This window comes from Mobula birostris, chromosome 2 (genome assembly GCF_030028105.1).
Source record: "Mobula birostris isolate sMobBir1 chromosome 2, sMobBir1.hap1, whole genome shotgun sequence".
In the NCBI taxonomy this organism is placed as follows: domain Eukaryota; kingdom Metazoa; phylum Chordata; class Chondrichthyes; order Myliobatiformes; family Myliobatidae; genus Mobula; species Mobula birostris.
This window is the reverse complement of record NC_092371.1, coordinates 129,337,476-129,352,574: the sequence shown is the minus strand read 5'-3', so window position 1 is coordinate 129,352,574 and position 15,099 is coordinate 129,337,476. Positions and strand designations below refer to the sequence as shown.

At 45.2% G+C, this 15,099-nt stretch overlaps 1 protein-coding gene across 1 annotated transcript in view; it reads left to right on the top strand.

Annotated features, from left to right (window-relative positions):
- Positions 1-15,099, top strand: part of LOC140209344 (left-right determination factor 2-like) — a 66,512-nt gene that overhangs the window by 39,612 nt on the left and 11,801 nt on the right. Inside the window, exon 4 of the mRNA XM_072277636.1 lies at positions 10,801-11,436. Within this exon, the coding sequence (XP_072133737.1) occupies positions 11,136-11,436 (301 nt within the window). The 5' untranslated portion in view covers positions 10,801-11,135. The remainder of the gene's footprint in view (positions 1-10,800; positions 11,437-15,099) is intronic.

Here is a 15,099-nt window from a genome sequence, read left to right as displayed (position 1 = left end):
TCTATTCCAGGGTGTGTTGTCAATAGTGTGTCTATTCCAGAGTGTGTAGTCCAGTCGTGTGTCTATACCAGAGTGTGTAGTCGAGTAGTGTGTCTATTCCAGAGTGTGTAGTCCAGTAGTGTGTCTATTCCAGAGTGTGTAGTCCAGTAGTGTGTCTATTCCAGAGTGTGTAGTCCAGTAGTGTGTCTATTCCAGAGCATGTAGTCCAGTCATGTGTCTATTCCAGAGTGTGTTGTCAATAGTGTGTCTATTCCAGGGTGTGTTGTCAATAGTGTGTCTATTCCAGAGTGTGTAGTCCAGTAGTGTGTCTATTCCAGAGTGTGTAGTCCAGTAGTGTGTCTATTCCAGAGTGTATAGTCCAGTCGTGTGTCTATTCCAGAGTGTGTAGTCCAGTAGTGTGTCTATTCCAGAGCATGTAGTCCAGTCGTGTGTCTATTCCAGAGTGTGTTGTCAATAGTGTGTCTATTCCAGGGTGTGTTGTCAATAGTGTGTCTATTCCAGAGTGTGTAGTCCAGTAGTGTGTCTATTCCAGAGTGTATAGTCCAGTAGTGTGTCTATTCCAGAGTGTATAGTCCAGTCGTGTGTCTATTCCAGAGTGTGTTGTCCAATAGTGTGTCTATTCCAGAGTGTGTAGTCCAGTAGTGTGTCTATTCCAGAGTGTGTAGTCCAGTAGTCTGTCTATTCCAGAGTGTATAGTCCAGTAGTGTGTCTATTCCAGAGTGTATAGTCCAGTCGTGTGTCTATTCCAGAGTGTGTAGTCCAGTCGTGTGTCTATACCAGAGTGTGTAGTCGAGTAGTGTGTCTATTCCAGAGTGCGTAATCCAGTAGTGTGTCTATTCCAGAGCATGTAGTCCAGTCGTATGTCTATTCCAGAGTGTGTTGTCAATAGTGTGTCTATTCCAGGGTGTGTTGTCAATAGTGTGTCTATTCCAGAGTGTGTAGTCCAGTAGTGTGTGTATTCCAGAGCATGTAGTCCAGTCGTGTGTCTATACCAGAGTGTGTAGTCGAGTAGTGTGTCTATTCCAGAGTGTGTAGTCCAGTAGTGTGCCTATTCCAGAGTGTGTAGTCCAGTAGTGTGTCTATTCCAGAGTGTGTAGTCCAGTAGTGTGTCTATTCCAGAGTGTGTAGTCCAGTAGTGTGTCTATACCAGAGTGTGTAGTCCAGTAGTGTGTCTATTCCAGAGTGTGTAGTCCAGTAGTGTGTCTATTCCAGAGCGTGTAGTCCAGTCGTGTGTCTATTCCAGAGTGTGTTGTCAATAGTGTGTCTATTCCAGGGTGTGTTGTCAATAGTGTGTCTATTCCAGAGTGTGTAGTCCAGTAGTGTGTCTATTCCAGAGTGTGTAGTCCAGTAGTGTGTCTATTCCAGAGTGTATAGTCCAGTCGTGTGTCTATTCCAGAGTGTGTAGTCCAGTCGTGTGTCTATACCAGAGTGTGTAGTCGAGTAGTGTGTCTATTCCAGAGTGCGTAATCCAGTAGTGTGTCTATTCCAGAGCATGTAGTCCAGTCGTGTGTCTATTCCAGAGTGTGTTGTCAATAGTGTGTCTATTCTAGAGTGTGTAGTCCAGTAGTGTATCTATTCCAGAGTGTGTAGTCAATAGTGTGTCTATTCCAGACTCTGTGTGTTCAATAGTGTGTGTATTCCAGAGTGTGTAATCCAGTAGTGTGTCTATTCTAGAGTGTGTAGTCCAGTAGTGTGTCTATTCCAGAGTGTGTTGTCAATAGTGTGTCTATTCCAGAGTGTGTTGTCAATAGTGTGTCTACTCCAGAGTGTAACCTAGAAGTGTGTCTATTCCAGAGTGTGTAGCCAATAGTGTATCTATTCCAGAGTGTGTTGTCAATAGTGTGTCTATTCCAGAGTGTGTAGTCAATAGTGTGTCTATTCCAGAGTGTGTTGTCAATAGTGTGTCTATTCCAGAGTGTGTAGTCAATAGTGTGTCTATTCCAGAGTGTCTAGTCGAGTAGTGTGTCTATTCCAGAGTGTGTAGTCCAGTAGTGTGTCTATTCCAGAGTGTGTAGTCCAGTAGTGTGTCTATTCCAGAGTGTGTAGTCCAGTAGTGTGTCTATTCCAGAGCATGTAGTCCAGTCGTGTGTCTATTCCAGAGTGTGTTGTCAATAGTGTGTCTATTCCAGGGTGTGTTGTCAATAGTGTGTCTATTCCAGAGTGTGTAGTCCAGTAGTGTGTCTATTCCAGAGTGTGTAGTCCAGTAGTGTGTCTATTCCAGAGTGTATAGTCCAGTCGTGTGTCTATTCCAGAGTGTGTAGTCCAGTAGTGTGTCTATTCCAGAGCATGTAGTCCAGTCGTGTGTCTATTCCAGAGTGTGTTGTCAATAGTGTGTCTATTCCAGGGTGTGTTGTCAATAGTGTGTCTATTCCAGAGTGTGTAGTCCAGTAGTGTGTCTATTCCAGAGTGTATAGTCCAGTAGTGTGTCTATTCCAGAGTGTATAGTCCAGTCGTGTGTCTATTCCAGAGTGTGTAGTCCAATAGTGTGTCTATTCCAGAGTGTGTAGTCCAGTAGTGTGTCTATTCCAGAGTGTGTAGTCCAGTAGTGTGTCTATTCCAGAGTGTATAGTCCAGTAGTGTGTCTATTCCAGAGTGTATAGTCCAGTCGTGTGTCTATTCCAGAGTGTGTAGTCCAGTCGTGTGTTTATACCAGAGTGTGTAGTCGAGTAGTGTGTCTATTCCAGAGTGCGTAATCCAGTAGTGTGTGTATTCCAGAGCATGTAGTCCAGTCGTGTGTCTATTCCAGAGTGTGTTGTCAATAGTGTGTCTATTCTAGAGTGTGTAGTCCAGTAGTGTATCTATTCCAGAGTGTGTAGTCAATAGTGTGTCTATTCCAGAGTGTGTTGTCAATAGTGTGTCTATTCCAGAGTGTGTAGTCAATAGTGTGTCTATTCCAGACTCTGTGTGTTCAATAGTGTGTGTATTCCAGAGTGTGTAATCCAGTAGTGTGTCTATTCTAGAGTGTGTAGTCCAGTAGTGTGTCTAATCCAGAGTGTGTGTAGTTCAGAGTTTGTGTCTATTCCAGAGTGTGTGTAGTTCAGAGTTTGGTCTGTTCCAGAGTGTGTAATCCAGTCGTGTGTCTATTCCAGAGTGTGTTGTCAATAGTGTGTCTATTCCAGAGTGTGTTGTCAATAGTGTGTCTACTCCAGAGTGTAACCTAGAAGTGTATCTATTCCAGAGTGTGTTGTCAATAGTGTGTCTATTCCAGAGTGTGTAGTCAATAGTGTGTCTATTCCAGAGTGTGTTGTCAATAGTGTGTCTATTCCAGAGTGTGTAGTCAATAGTGTGTCTATTCCAGAGTGTGTAGTCCAGTAGTGTGCCTATTCCAGAGTGTGTAGTCCAGTAGTGTGTCTATTCCAGAGTGTGTAGTCCAGTAGTGTGTGTATTCCAGAGCATGTAGTCCAGTCGTGTGTCTATACCAGAGTGTGTAGTCGAGTAGTGTGTCTATTCCAGAGTGTGTAGTCCAGTAGTGTGTGTATTCCAGAGCATGTAGTCCAGTCGTGTGTCTATACCAGAGTGTGTAGTCGAGTAGTGTGTCTATTCCAGAGTGTGTAGTCCAGTAGTGTGCCTATTCCAGAGTGTGTAGTCCAGTAGTGTGCCTATTCCAGAGTGTGTAGTCCAGTAGTGTGTCTATTCCAGAGTGTGTAGTCCAGTAGTGTGTCTATTCCAGAGTGTGTAGTCCAGTAGTGTGTCTATTCCAGAGTGTGTAGTCCAGTAGTGTGTCTATACCAGAGGGTGTAGTCCAGTAGTGTGTCTATTCCAGAGTGTGTAGTCCAGTAGTGTGTCTATTCCAGAGCATGTAGTCCAGTCGTGTGTCTATTCCAGAGTGTGTTGTCAATAGTGTGTCTATTCCAGGGTGTGTTGTCAATAGTGTGTCTATTCCAGAGTGTGTAGTCCAGTAGTGTGTCTATTCCAGAGTGTGTAGTCCAGTAGTGTGTCTATTCCAGAGTGTATAGTCCAGTCGTGTGTCTATTCCAGAGTGTGTAGTCCAGTCGTGTGTCTATACCAGAGTGTGTAGTCGAGTAGTGTGTCTATTCCAGAGTGCGTAATCCAGTAGTGTGTCTATTCCAGAGCATGTAGTCCAGTCGTGTGTCTATTCCAGAGTGTGTTGTCAATAGTGTGTCTATTCTAGAGTGTGTAGTCCAGTAGTGTATCTATTCCAGAGTGTGTAGTCAATAGTGTGTCTATTCCAGAGTGTGTTGTCAATAATGTGTCTATTCCAGAGTGTGTAGTCAATAGTGTGTCTATTCCAGACTCTGTGTGTTCAATAGTGTGTGTATTCCAGAGTGTGTAATCCAGTAGTGTGTCTATTCTAGAGTGTGTAGTCCAGTAGTGTGTCTAATCCAGAGTGTGTGTAGTTCAGAGTTTGTGTCTATTCCAGAGTGTGTGTAGTTCAGAGTTTGGTCTGTTCCAGAGTGTGTAATCCAGTCGTGTGTCTATTCCAGAGTGTGTTGTCAATAGTGTGTCTATTCCAGAGTGTGTTGTCAATAGTGTGTCTACTCCAGAGTGTAACCTAGAAGTGTGTCTATTCCAGAGTGTGTAGCCAATAGTGTATCTATTCCAGAGTGTGTTGTCAATAGTGTGTCTATTCCAGAGTGTGTAGTCAATAGTGTGTCTATTCCAGAGTGTGTTGTCAATAGTGTGTCTATTCCAGAGTGTGTAGTCAATAGTGTGTCTATTCCAGAGTGTCTAGTCGAGTAGTGTGTCTATTCCAGAGTGTGTAGTCCAGTAGTGTGTCTATTCCAGAGTGTGTAGTCCAGTAGTGTGTCTATTCCAGAGTGTGTAGTCCAGTAGTGTGTCTATTCCAGAGCATGTAGTCCAGTCGTGTGTCTATTCCAGAGTGTGTTGTCAATAGTGTGTCTATTCCAGGGTGTGTTGTCAATAGTGTGTCTATTCCAGAGTGTGTAGTCCAGTAGTGTGTCTATTCCAGAGTGTGTAGTCCAGTAGTGTGTCTATTCCAGAGTGTATAGTCCAGTCGTGTGTCTATTCCAGAGTGTGTAGTCCAGTAGTGTGTCTATTCCAGAGCATGTAGTCCAGTCGTGTGTCTATTCCAGAGTGTGTTGTCAATAGTGTGTCTATTCCAGGGTGTGTTGTCAATAGTGTGTCTATTCCAGAGTGTGTAGTCCAGTAGTGTGTCTATTCCAGAGTGTATAGTCCAGTAGTGTGTCTATTCCAGAGTGTATAGTCCAGTCGTGTGTCTATTCCAGAGTGTGTAGTCCAATAGTGTGTCTATTCCAGAGTGTGTAGTCCAGTAGTGTGTCTATTCCAGAGTGTGTAGTCCAGTCGTGTGTCTATTCCAGAGTGTGTAGTCCAGTCGTGTGTCTATACCAGAGTGTGTAGTCGAGTAGTGTGTCTATTCCAGAGTGCGTAATCCAGTAGTGTGTCTATTCCAGAGCATGTAGTCCAGTCGTATGTCTATTCCAGAGTGTGTTGTCAATAGTGTGTCTATTCCAGGGTGTGTTGTCAATAGTGTGTCTATTCCAGAGTGTGTAGTCCAGTAGTGTGTCTATTCCAGAGTGTGTAGTCCAGTCGTGTGCCTATTCCAGAGTGTGTAGTCCAGTAGTGTGTCTATTCCAGAGCATGTAGTCCAGTCGTGTGTCTATTCCAGAGTGTGTTGTCAATAGTGTGTCTATTCCAGGGTGTGTTGTCAATAGTGTGTCTATTCCAGAGTGTGTAGTCCAGTCGTGTGTCTATACCAGAGTGTGTAGTCGAGTAGTGTGTCTATTCCAGAGTGCGTAATCCAGTAGTGTGTCTATTCCAGAGCATGTAGTCCAGTCGTGTGTCTATTCCAGAGTGTGTTGTCAATAGTGTGTCTATTCCAGAGTGTGTTGTCAATAGTGTGTCTATTCCAGGGTGTGTTGTCAATAGTGTGTCTATTCCAGAGTGTGTAGTCCAGTCGTGTGTCTATACCAGAGTGTGTAGTCGAGTAGTGTGTCTATTCCAGAGTGCGTAATCCAGTAGTGTGTCTATTCCAGAGCATGTAGTCCAGTCGTGTGTCTATTCCAGAGTGTGTTGTCAATAGTGTGTCTATTCCAGAGTGTGTTGTCAATAGTGTGTCTACTCCAGAGTGTAACCTAGAAGTGTGTCTATTCCAGAGTGTGTAGCCAATAGTGTATCTATTCCAGAGTGTGTTGTCAATAGTGTGTCTATTCCAGAGTGTGTAGTCAATAGTGTGTCTATTCCAGAGTGTGTTGTCAATAGTGTGTCTATTCCAGAGTGTGTAGTCAATAGTGTGTCTATTCCAGAGTGTCTAGTCGAGTAGTGTGTCTATTCCAGAGTGTGTAGTCCAGTAGTGTGTCTATTCCAGAGTGTGTAGTCCAGTAGTGTGTCTATTCCAGAGCATGTAGTCCAGTCGTGTGTCTATTCCAGAGTGTGTTGTCAATAGTGTGTCTATTCCAGGGTGTGTTGTCAATAGTGTGTCTATTCCAGAGTGTGTAGTCCAGTAGTGTGTCTATTCCAGAGTGTGTAGTCCAGTCGTGTGTCTATTCCAGAGTGTGTAGTCCAGTAGTGTGTCTATTCCAGAGCATGTAGTCCAGTCGTGTGTCTATTCCAGAGTGTGTTGTCAATAGTGTGTCTATTCCAGGGTGTGTTGTCAATAGTGTGTCTATTCCAGAGTGTGTAGTCCAGTCGTGTGTCTATACCAGAGTGTGTAGTCGAGTAGTGTGTCTATTCCAGAGTGCGTAATCCAGTAGTGTGTCTATTCCAGAGCATGTAGTCCAGTCGTGTGTCTATTCCAGAGTGTGTTGTCAATAGTGTGTCTATTCCAGAGTGTGTTGTCAATAGTGTGTCTATTCCAGAGTGTGTAGTCAATAGTGTGTCTATTCCAGAGTGTGTAGTCCAGTCATGTGTCTATTCCAGAGTGTGTTGTCAATAGTGTGTCTATTCCAGAGTGTCTAGTCCAGTAGTGTGTGTATTCCAGAGTGTGTAGTCCATTAGTAGTAAGGTGAAAAGTAAAAGTGGCAGGCTGGCAAATCCACGGCAAAAATCAAAAAGGGTCACTTTTCAACATAATTGTATAAGGGACAGGAGGGTTGTAAAAGCAAGTCTGAAGGCTTTGTGCGTCAATGCAAGGAGCATTTGTAACAAGGTGGATGAATTGAATGTGCAGATAGTTATTAATGAATATGATATAGTTGGGATCTCAGAGACATGGCTCCGGGTGACCAACGATGGGAGCTCAACGTTCAGGGATATTCAATATTCAGGAGGGATAGACATGAAAGAAAAGGAGGTAGGGTAACATCGCTGGTTAGAGAGGAGATTAACGCAATAGAAAGGAAGGACATTAGCCGGGAGGATGTGGAATTGATATGGGTAGAGCTGCATAACACTAAGGGGCAGAAAATGCTGGTGGGAGTTGTGTACAGGCCACCTAACAGTAATAGTGAGGTTGGGATGGCATTAAACAGGAAGTTAAAAATGCGTGTAATAAAGGAACAGCAATTATAATGGGTGACTTCAATCTACATATAGATTGGGTGAACCAAATTGGTAAGGGTGCTGCGGAAGAGGATTTCTTGGAATGTATGTGGGATAGTTTTCTGAACCAACATGCCAAGGAACCAACTAAAGAGTAGACCATTCTGGACAGGGTATTGAGCAATGAGGAAGGGTTAGTTAACAATCATCTCGTGCGAGGCCCCTTGGGTAAGAGTGACCATAATATGGTGGAATTCTTCATTAAGATGGAGAGTGATATAGTTAATTCAGCAACAAAGGTCTGAACTTAAAGAAGGGTAACTTTGAAGGAATGAGACGTGAATTAGCTGAGATAGACTGGCAAATGACACAAAGGGTTGACAGTGGATATGCAATGGCAAGCATTTAAAGATCACATGGATGAACTACAACAATTGTTCATCCCAGTTTGGCAAAAGAATAAACCAGGGAAGGTAGTGCACCCGTGGCTGACAAGGGAAATTAGGGATAGTATCAATTCCAAAGAAGAAACACACAAATTAGCCAGAAAATGCGGCTCACCTGAGGACTGGGAGAAATTCAGAGTCCAGCAGAAGAAGACAAAGAGCTTAATTAGGAAAGGGAAAAAGAGATTATGAGAGAAAGCTGGCAGGGAACATAAAAACTGACTGTAAAAGCTTTTATAGATATGTGAAAAGAAAAAGATTGGTTAAGACAAATGTAGGTCCCCTACAGACAGAAACAGGTGAATTGATCATGGGGTACAAGGACATGGCTGACCAATTGAACAACTACTTAGGTTCTGTCTTCACTAAGGAGGACCTAAATAATCTTCCGGAAATCGTAGGGGACAGAGGGTCTAGTGAGATGGAGGAACTGAGGGAAATACATGTTAGTAGGGAAGTGGTGTTAGGTAAATTGAAGGGATTGAAGGCAGATAAATCCCCAGGGCCAGATGGTCTGCATCCCACAGTGCTTAAGGAAGTAGCCCAAGAAATAGTGGATGCATTAGTGATAATTTTTCAAAACTCTTTAGATTCTGGATTAGTTCCTGAGGATTGGAGGGTGGCTAATGTAACCCCGCTTTTTAAAAAAGGAGGGAGAGAGAAACCGGGGAATTATAGACCGGTTAGCCTGACATCGGTGGTGGGGAAAATGCTAGAGTCAGTTATCAAAGATGTGATAACAGCACATTTGGAAAGCGGTGAAATCATCAGACAAAGTCAGCATGGACTTGTGAAAGGAAAATCATGTCCGACAAATCTCATAGAATTTTTTGAGGATGTAACTAGTAGAGTGGATAGAGGAGAACCAGTGGATGTGGTATATTTGGATTTTCAAAAGGCTTTTGACAAGGTCCCACACAGGAGATTAGTGTGCAAACTTAAAGCACACGGTATTGAGGGTATGGTATTGATGTAGATAGAGAATTGGTTGGCAGACAGGAGGCAAAGAGTGGGAATAAACGGGACCTTTTCAGAAAGGCAGGCAGTGATTAGTGGGGTACTGCAAAGCTCAGTGCTGGGACCCCAGTTGTTTACAATATATATTAATGACTTAGACGAGGGAATTAAATGCAGCATCTCCAAGTTTGCGGATGACACGAAGCTGGGCGACAGTGTTAGCTGTGAGGAGGATGCTAAGAGGATGCAGGGTGACTTGGATAGGTTAGGTGAGTGGGCAAATTCATGGCAGATGCAATTTAATGTGGATAAATGTGAGGTTCTCCACTTTGGTGGCAAAAACAGGAAAACAGATTATTATCTGAATGGTGGCTGATTAGGAAAAGGGGAGGTGCAATGAGACCTGGGTGTCATTATACACCAGTCATTGAAAGTGGGCATGCAGGTACAGCAGGCGGTGAAAAAGGCGAATGGTATGCTGGCATTTATAGCAAGAGGATTCGAGTACAGGAGCAGGGAGATTCTACTGCAGTTGTACAAGGCCTTGGTGAGACCACACCTAGAGTACTGTGTGCAGTTTTGGTCGCCTGATCTGAGGAAAGACATTCTTGCCATAGAGGGGGTACAAAGAAGGTTCACCAGATTGATTCCTGGGATGGCAGGACTTTCATATGAAGAAAGACTGGATCGACTGGGCTTATACTCTCTGGAATTTAGAAGATTGATGGGGGATCTTATTGAAACGTATAAAATTCTAAAGGGATTGGACAGGCTAGATGCAGGAAGATTGTTCCCGATGTTGGGGAAGTCCGGAATGAGGGGTCACAGTTTGAGGATAAAGGGGAAGCCTTTTAGGACCGAGATGAGGAAAAACTTCTTTACACAGAGAGTAGTGAATCTGTGGAATTCTCTGCCACAGGAAACAGTTGAGGCCAGTTCATTGGCTATATTTAAGAGGGAGTTAGATAAGGACATTGTGGCTAAAGGGATCAGTGGTATGGAGAGAAGGCAGGTACAGGGTTCTGAGTTGGATGATCGGCCATGATCATACTGAATGGCGGTGCAGACTCGAAGGACTGAACAGCCTACTCCTGCACCTGTTTTCTATGTTTCTATGTTTCTATTAGTGTGTCTATTCCAGAGTGTGTTGTCAATAGTGTGTCTATTCCAGAGTGTGTAGTCAATAATGCGTCTATTCCAGGGTGTGCTGTCAATAGTGTGTCTATTCCAGAGTGTGTTGTCAATAGTGAGTGTATTCCAGAGTGTGTTGTCAATAGTGAGTGTATTCCAGAGTGTGTTGTCAATAGTGTGTCTATCCCAGAGTGTGTTGTCAATAGTGTGTCTATTCCAGAGTGTCTAGTCAATAGTGTATCTATTCCAGAGTGTGTAGTCAATAGTGTGTCTATTCCAGAGTGTGTTGTCAATAGTGTATCTATTCCAGAGTGTGTAGTCCAGTAGTGTATCTATTCCAGAGTGTATAGTCCAGTAGTGTATCTATTCCAGTGTGTTGTCAATAGTGTGTCTATTCCAGAGTGTGTAGTCAATAGTGTGTCTATTCCAGAGTGTGTAGTCCAGTAGTGTGTCTATTCCAGAGTGTCTTGTCAATAGTGTGTCTATTTCAGAGTGTGTAGTCCAGTAGTGTGTCTATTCCAGAGTGTGTAGTCCAGTAGTGTGTCTATTCCAGAGTGTGTTGTCCAGGCAGCAACTGTAGAGCACCTGTGCCTCAGCTATCTGTCACAAGTCAGGGCAGACATGGGGACTGCCTGGATTTACCCGTTCCTTGAGAAACCCACATCAACTGCAAGTCCAGCATAAACCACTCAGTAATTGTTTGACTTGATGAGACTTGGGGGGAGGGGGGATCCAAATCTCTAATGGGCACACCAGTATAATACACCTCAGTAGTAGGTGTGGAGTTGGATAAACTTTTGGCAGCTGCCATGGTGTTTGTTTTATTTAAAATCTATTGGATTTTCAGCCTCATTAATCAGCCCCACAGAAGGTGGAAAAGGAACCTGTGATTGAGTTAATCCTGGAGGATTTCTGCAGAGGGTGAAAAATATCAGTCATGTTGGTTTGAGTGGAGGGCGTTGCAGTGTTAAATCTCCTGCCTCTTTGATGTCCCAGTGCCTCCTTTCAACTTTTGTGTATCCGGCACTGTCTGGAAGGAGGAGATGAGTGGGCTGACACTCCCTTTAAATACAGCAAGCTCGATCTACCACTCAGTCTGTGGACAGTGATTTCACCAGCAGCTCTCCTTAGGGCTGTGCTCAACGGGAACCTTAAAGGAAAATCCTGCTTGCTCTTGAAGAAATGCCTGGAGTCTGGAATGTGGTGTGTCTTGGGATGCTGACCTGCTCCCTCTGGATGGTACTGGCTGGCTGTGACCCTCAGCAACACCAACTCCAGCACACCTTTAAAGACAGGGTTCTCAGGAAGCTGGGGCTCGTCGAGGAGCCGCGTCTGACCAAGAGGGACCTGGAGAGGGTGGTGGTGCCCACACACCTCCGCAACAAGTACATGTCCATGCTGAAGCTGCACAAGGAGAAGGAGAGGAGGCGGAGAGCCCTGCCCAGCCTGGCTGGTATCTTGCGAGGAGTCCCCGGGAACTCAGGTAAATGAAACCATTACCTTTTCTTTCTGTCACTTCCCTTTGGGGAGCCACGTGGAGGGCTCTCTGACATCTACTGGCGTCTACCAAGATCTCAGAACCCTTGGCACTGAGGGGTTAACTGCAGGGATAGGATGTGGGGCAAGGGGCAGCACACTGTGCCCAGTGGTGGTGGTGGTGCCAGCAACAACAGGATGTGTGTTAACACAGTCAGGGAATGTGTAGACCAGGAGTGTGTGTGTGTGTGTGTGTGTGTGAGTGTGAGTGTGTGTGTGTGTGTAGTCCGGGAGTGTGTGTATAGTCCAGGAGTGTGTGTATGGTCTGGGATTATGCCTACTCTGTTAGCAGTCAGTGTGTGTATGACAGTGAATCATGTACGTGCAGTCACCAGGGTACAGGATGAACTTGCAGCTTTGAAATAATTTGCGATCACTGCACATCTTTCCCTACTGCCCCTGTGTATTCCGTCTCACCCTACTGAGTATCCCACCTAACCCCACTCTCCGAGCCCTGACGCAGGGCAGGTTGAGAGGGACAGAGCGAACAGTAATGTTGATGTCAGTTCCAGCCACAGTTGCTGCTGCCCTGGTCAAATTGAGTGTGGCCTTCTTGCCCCACCCCCACCCCATCAAAATTGAGACCAAAGGGTGGGGAACAGTTTGAGCGGCCTCATTAACTTCCTGCACCAGGAGCACAGCCATCAGTGCTCACTTGCAAGGTTTGTTCTTCTCGGTGGCTTTGCTTTGCAAATCTAATCAGTTGTCCCTAAACGTGTTAAAAATATCACTCTTCAGCCTTGTCTGAGAAACTTCACAATTGGAACTGGAAATTACCGAGTGATTTGCAGCCTCTCAAATCACAAAGGTAGCAGCCAGTTTTGTACTGTCTGGAATGCTCAGAGTTTAGCACAACATTTAGTACAGACAAGAGGTGAGCACTCCTGGATGGCTGGGAGAAACGAGGTTATGCGCAGCCTGCGTGATGTGGCTGTTCCCAGAAGTAGCCCACAATGAGGCCATTCTGCCCCTCTGCCTGTGCTGAACTCTGACCAAATTCCCTAAACAAAATGGCTCTTATGTCCCAAAAAATGCTGGTGGGACGCAGCAGGCCGGGCAACAAACTTTCAAATCACTTACTATCTCTTCTTTCAGTTAGTCCTGTCGAAGGGTCCCGGCCCGAAACGTCGTCTGTACCTCTTCCTATAGATGCTGCCTGGCCTGCTGCGTTCCACCAGCAATTTTAGTGTGTGTTGCTTGAATTTCCAGCATCTGCAGATTTCCTCGTGGCTCTATGTCCAACCCCTTCCTTACAGAGAGAGAGATAGGATTTTATTCCCTGGAACATTGGAGACAGGGATGACCTTACAGACGTGAGAGTGGTGAATCAGTGGAATTCTTTGCCACGGGTGACTGTGGAGGCCAAGTCATTGGGTATATTTAAGGCAGAGGTTGATAGATGCAACACACACAAAATGCTGGAGGAACTCAGCAGGCCGGGCAGCACCTATGGAAAAAGTACTCCTTTCCACAGATGTTGCCTGGCCTGCTGAGTTCCTCCAGCATTTTGTGTGTGTTGCTCAGATTTCCAGCATTTGCAGATTTTCTCCTGTTTGAGAGTTTGATAGCTTCTTGACTGGTCAGGGCATGAAGGGATTCGGGGAGAAGGCAGGGAATTGGGGCTGAGAGGGAAAATGCACCAACCATAATGAAATGGCAGGGCAGAATCGATGGGCCGAATGACCTAATTCTGCTGCTATATCTTATGAGGACACACTGTAGCTTTAAGGCGAGTGGAGAAAGTCTGAAGGAGATTTGCAGGGCAGGTTTCTTTTACACGGAGGACGATCGGTGCCTGGAACACACTGCCAGGGGAAGTGATGCAGGCAGGTACAATCGCAATGTGTAGGAACATGAACAGGTAGGAAATGGAGGGCAGTAGAGCGTGTGGAAACGGAAGGCATTTCTTTGGATTAGCACAGGCATCCTGGGCTGAAGGGCCTGTTCCTGTGCTGTGCTGTCTATGTTCTGTGTTCTGGACAGGGTGAATACACACAACCTTTTTCCCAACAGAGGGAATCAAAAGCTAGGGAGCATAGATTTAAGGTGAGAGGAGAATGATTTAAAAGGGGCCTGAGGGACAACTCCTTCAACTCTTAAAGCCTATATGGAATGATCTGTCAGAAGCATGACAGTGAGCATGGTTGGTAGGACAATGCTTTACAGTACCAGTGACCCAGGTTCAGTTCCTGCTGCTGCCTGTAACGAGTTTGTACGTTCTCCCTCTTGACTGCATAGGTTTCCTCCGGGTGCTCCGGTTTCCTCCCACAGTCCGAAGGCCTACCGGTTGGCAGGTTATTTGGTCATTGTAAATTGTCCGGTGATTAGGCTAGAATTAAGGCCATAAGTCATCGGAGCAGAATTAGGCCATCTGGCCCATTGTGTCTGCTCTGCCATTCAATCATCGCTGATCCTTTTTTTAAAATCTCCTCTTCAACCCCAGATCCTGCCTTCTCCCCGTAACCTTTGATGCCATGGCCAATCAAGAACCTATCAATCTGCCTTAAATACATCGAACAACCTGACCTCCACAGCTGCACATGGCAACAAATTCCACAAATTCACCGCCCTTTGGCTAAAGAAATTTCTCCATCTCTATTTTGAAAGGGCTCTCCTCTATCCTGAGGCTGTGCCCTCTTGTCCTAGACTCTCCCACCATGGGAAACATCCTTTCCACATCTACTCTGTCTAGGCCTTTCACCATTTGAAAGGTTTCAGTGAGATCCCCCCTCATCCTTATGAATTCCAGCAAGTACAGGCCCAGAGCCATCAAACGTTCCTCGTATGATAACCCTTTCATTCCTGGAATCATCCTTGTGAACCTCCCCTGGACCCTCTCCAATGCCAGCACATCTTTTCTAAGATGAGGGGCCCAAAACTGTTCACAATACTCAGGGTGAGGCCTCACCAGCGCCTTAAATCGGGGGTTGTTGGGCAGCACGGCTCAAAGGACCTATTCCACACTGTATCTCGATAAAGATAAAACAGCAATATTTACAAAACGAGCTCTGCAGATACTAAAAATCCAGAGCAAAAAGCACAAAATGCTGGAGAACCTCAGCAGGTCAGGCAGCATCTATGGAAGAGAATAAAGAGTCGACATTTTGGGCCACAATGCTTCCTCAGGCCTGATCCTTTCCATAGCTGCTACCTGATGTGCTGAATTCATCCAACATATTGTGTGTATTACTATAACAACATTTTACAGATATTTGGATAAGTGTATGGACAGAAAAGTTTTGAGGGGATAGAGCCCAAATGCAGGAAAACCTCGGGCACCTTGTTGTGCATGGATGAGTTGGGCTGGTGTCTGTTTCTGTAGAGAGTTACTCTATGATTCTCCAAGCTCTCTCCTCACAGCCCTGCAAAGTGTTTCTAAGTGAGAATTGTCTCTCAGGAAGTTTACTTCACTCTTCACGACCACATCTGCATAAAGCTTTGATCAGCTAGAATATTGTGCAAAGGCCTTGTCGGAAGGCTGTGAGGTTTTGGTCTCTGAAGACTCAGGTGCCATTTTACTTCCTCATCTTCTCTAACGCTCGGCGCCAAGGGTGGCTTGCCTCCACTCCAGTGGTTGAGTCTTGAGGTGGCTGACATGGCCAATGCGGGA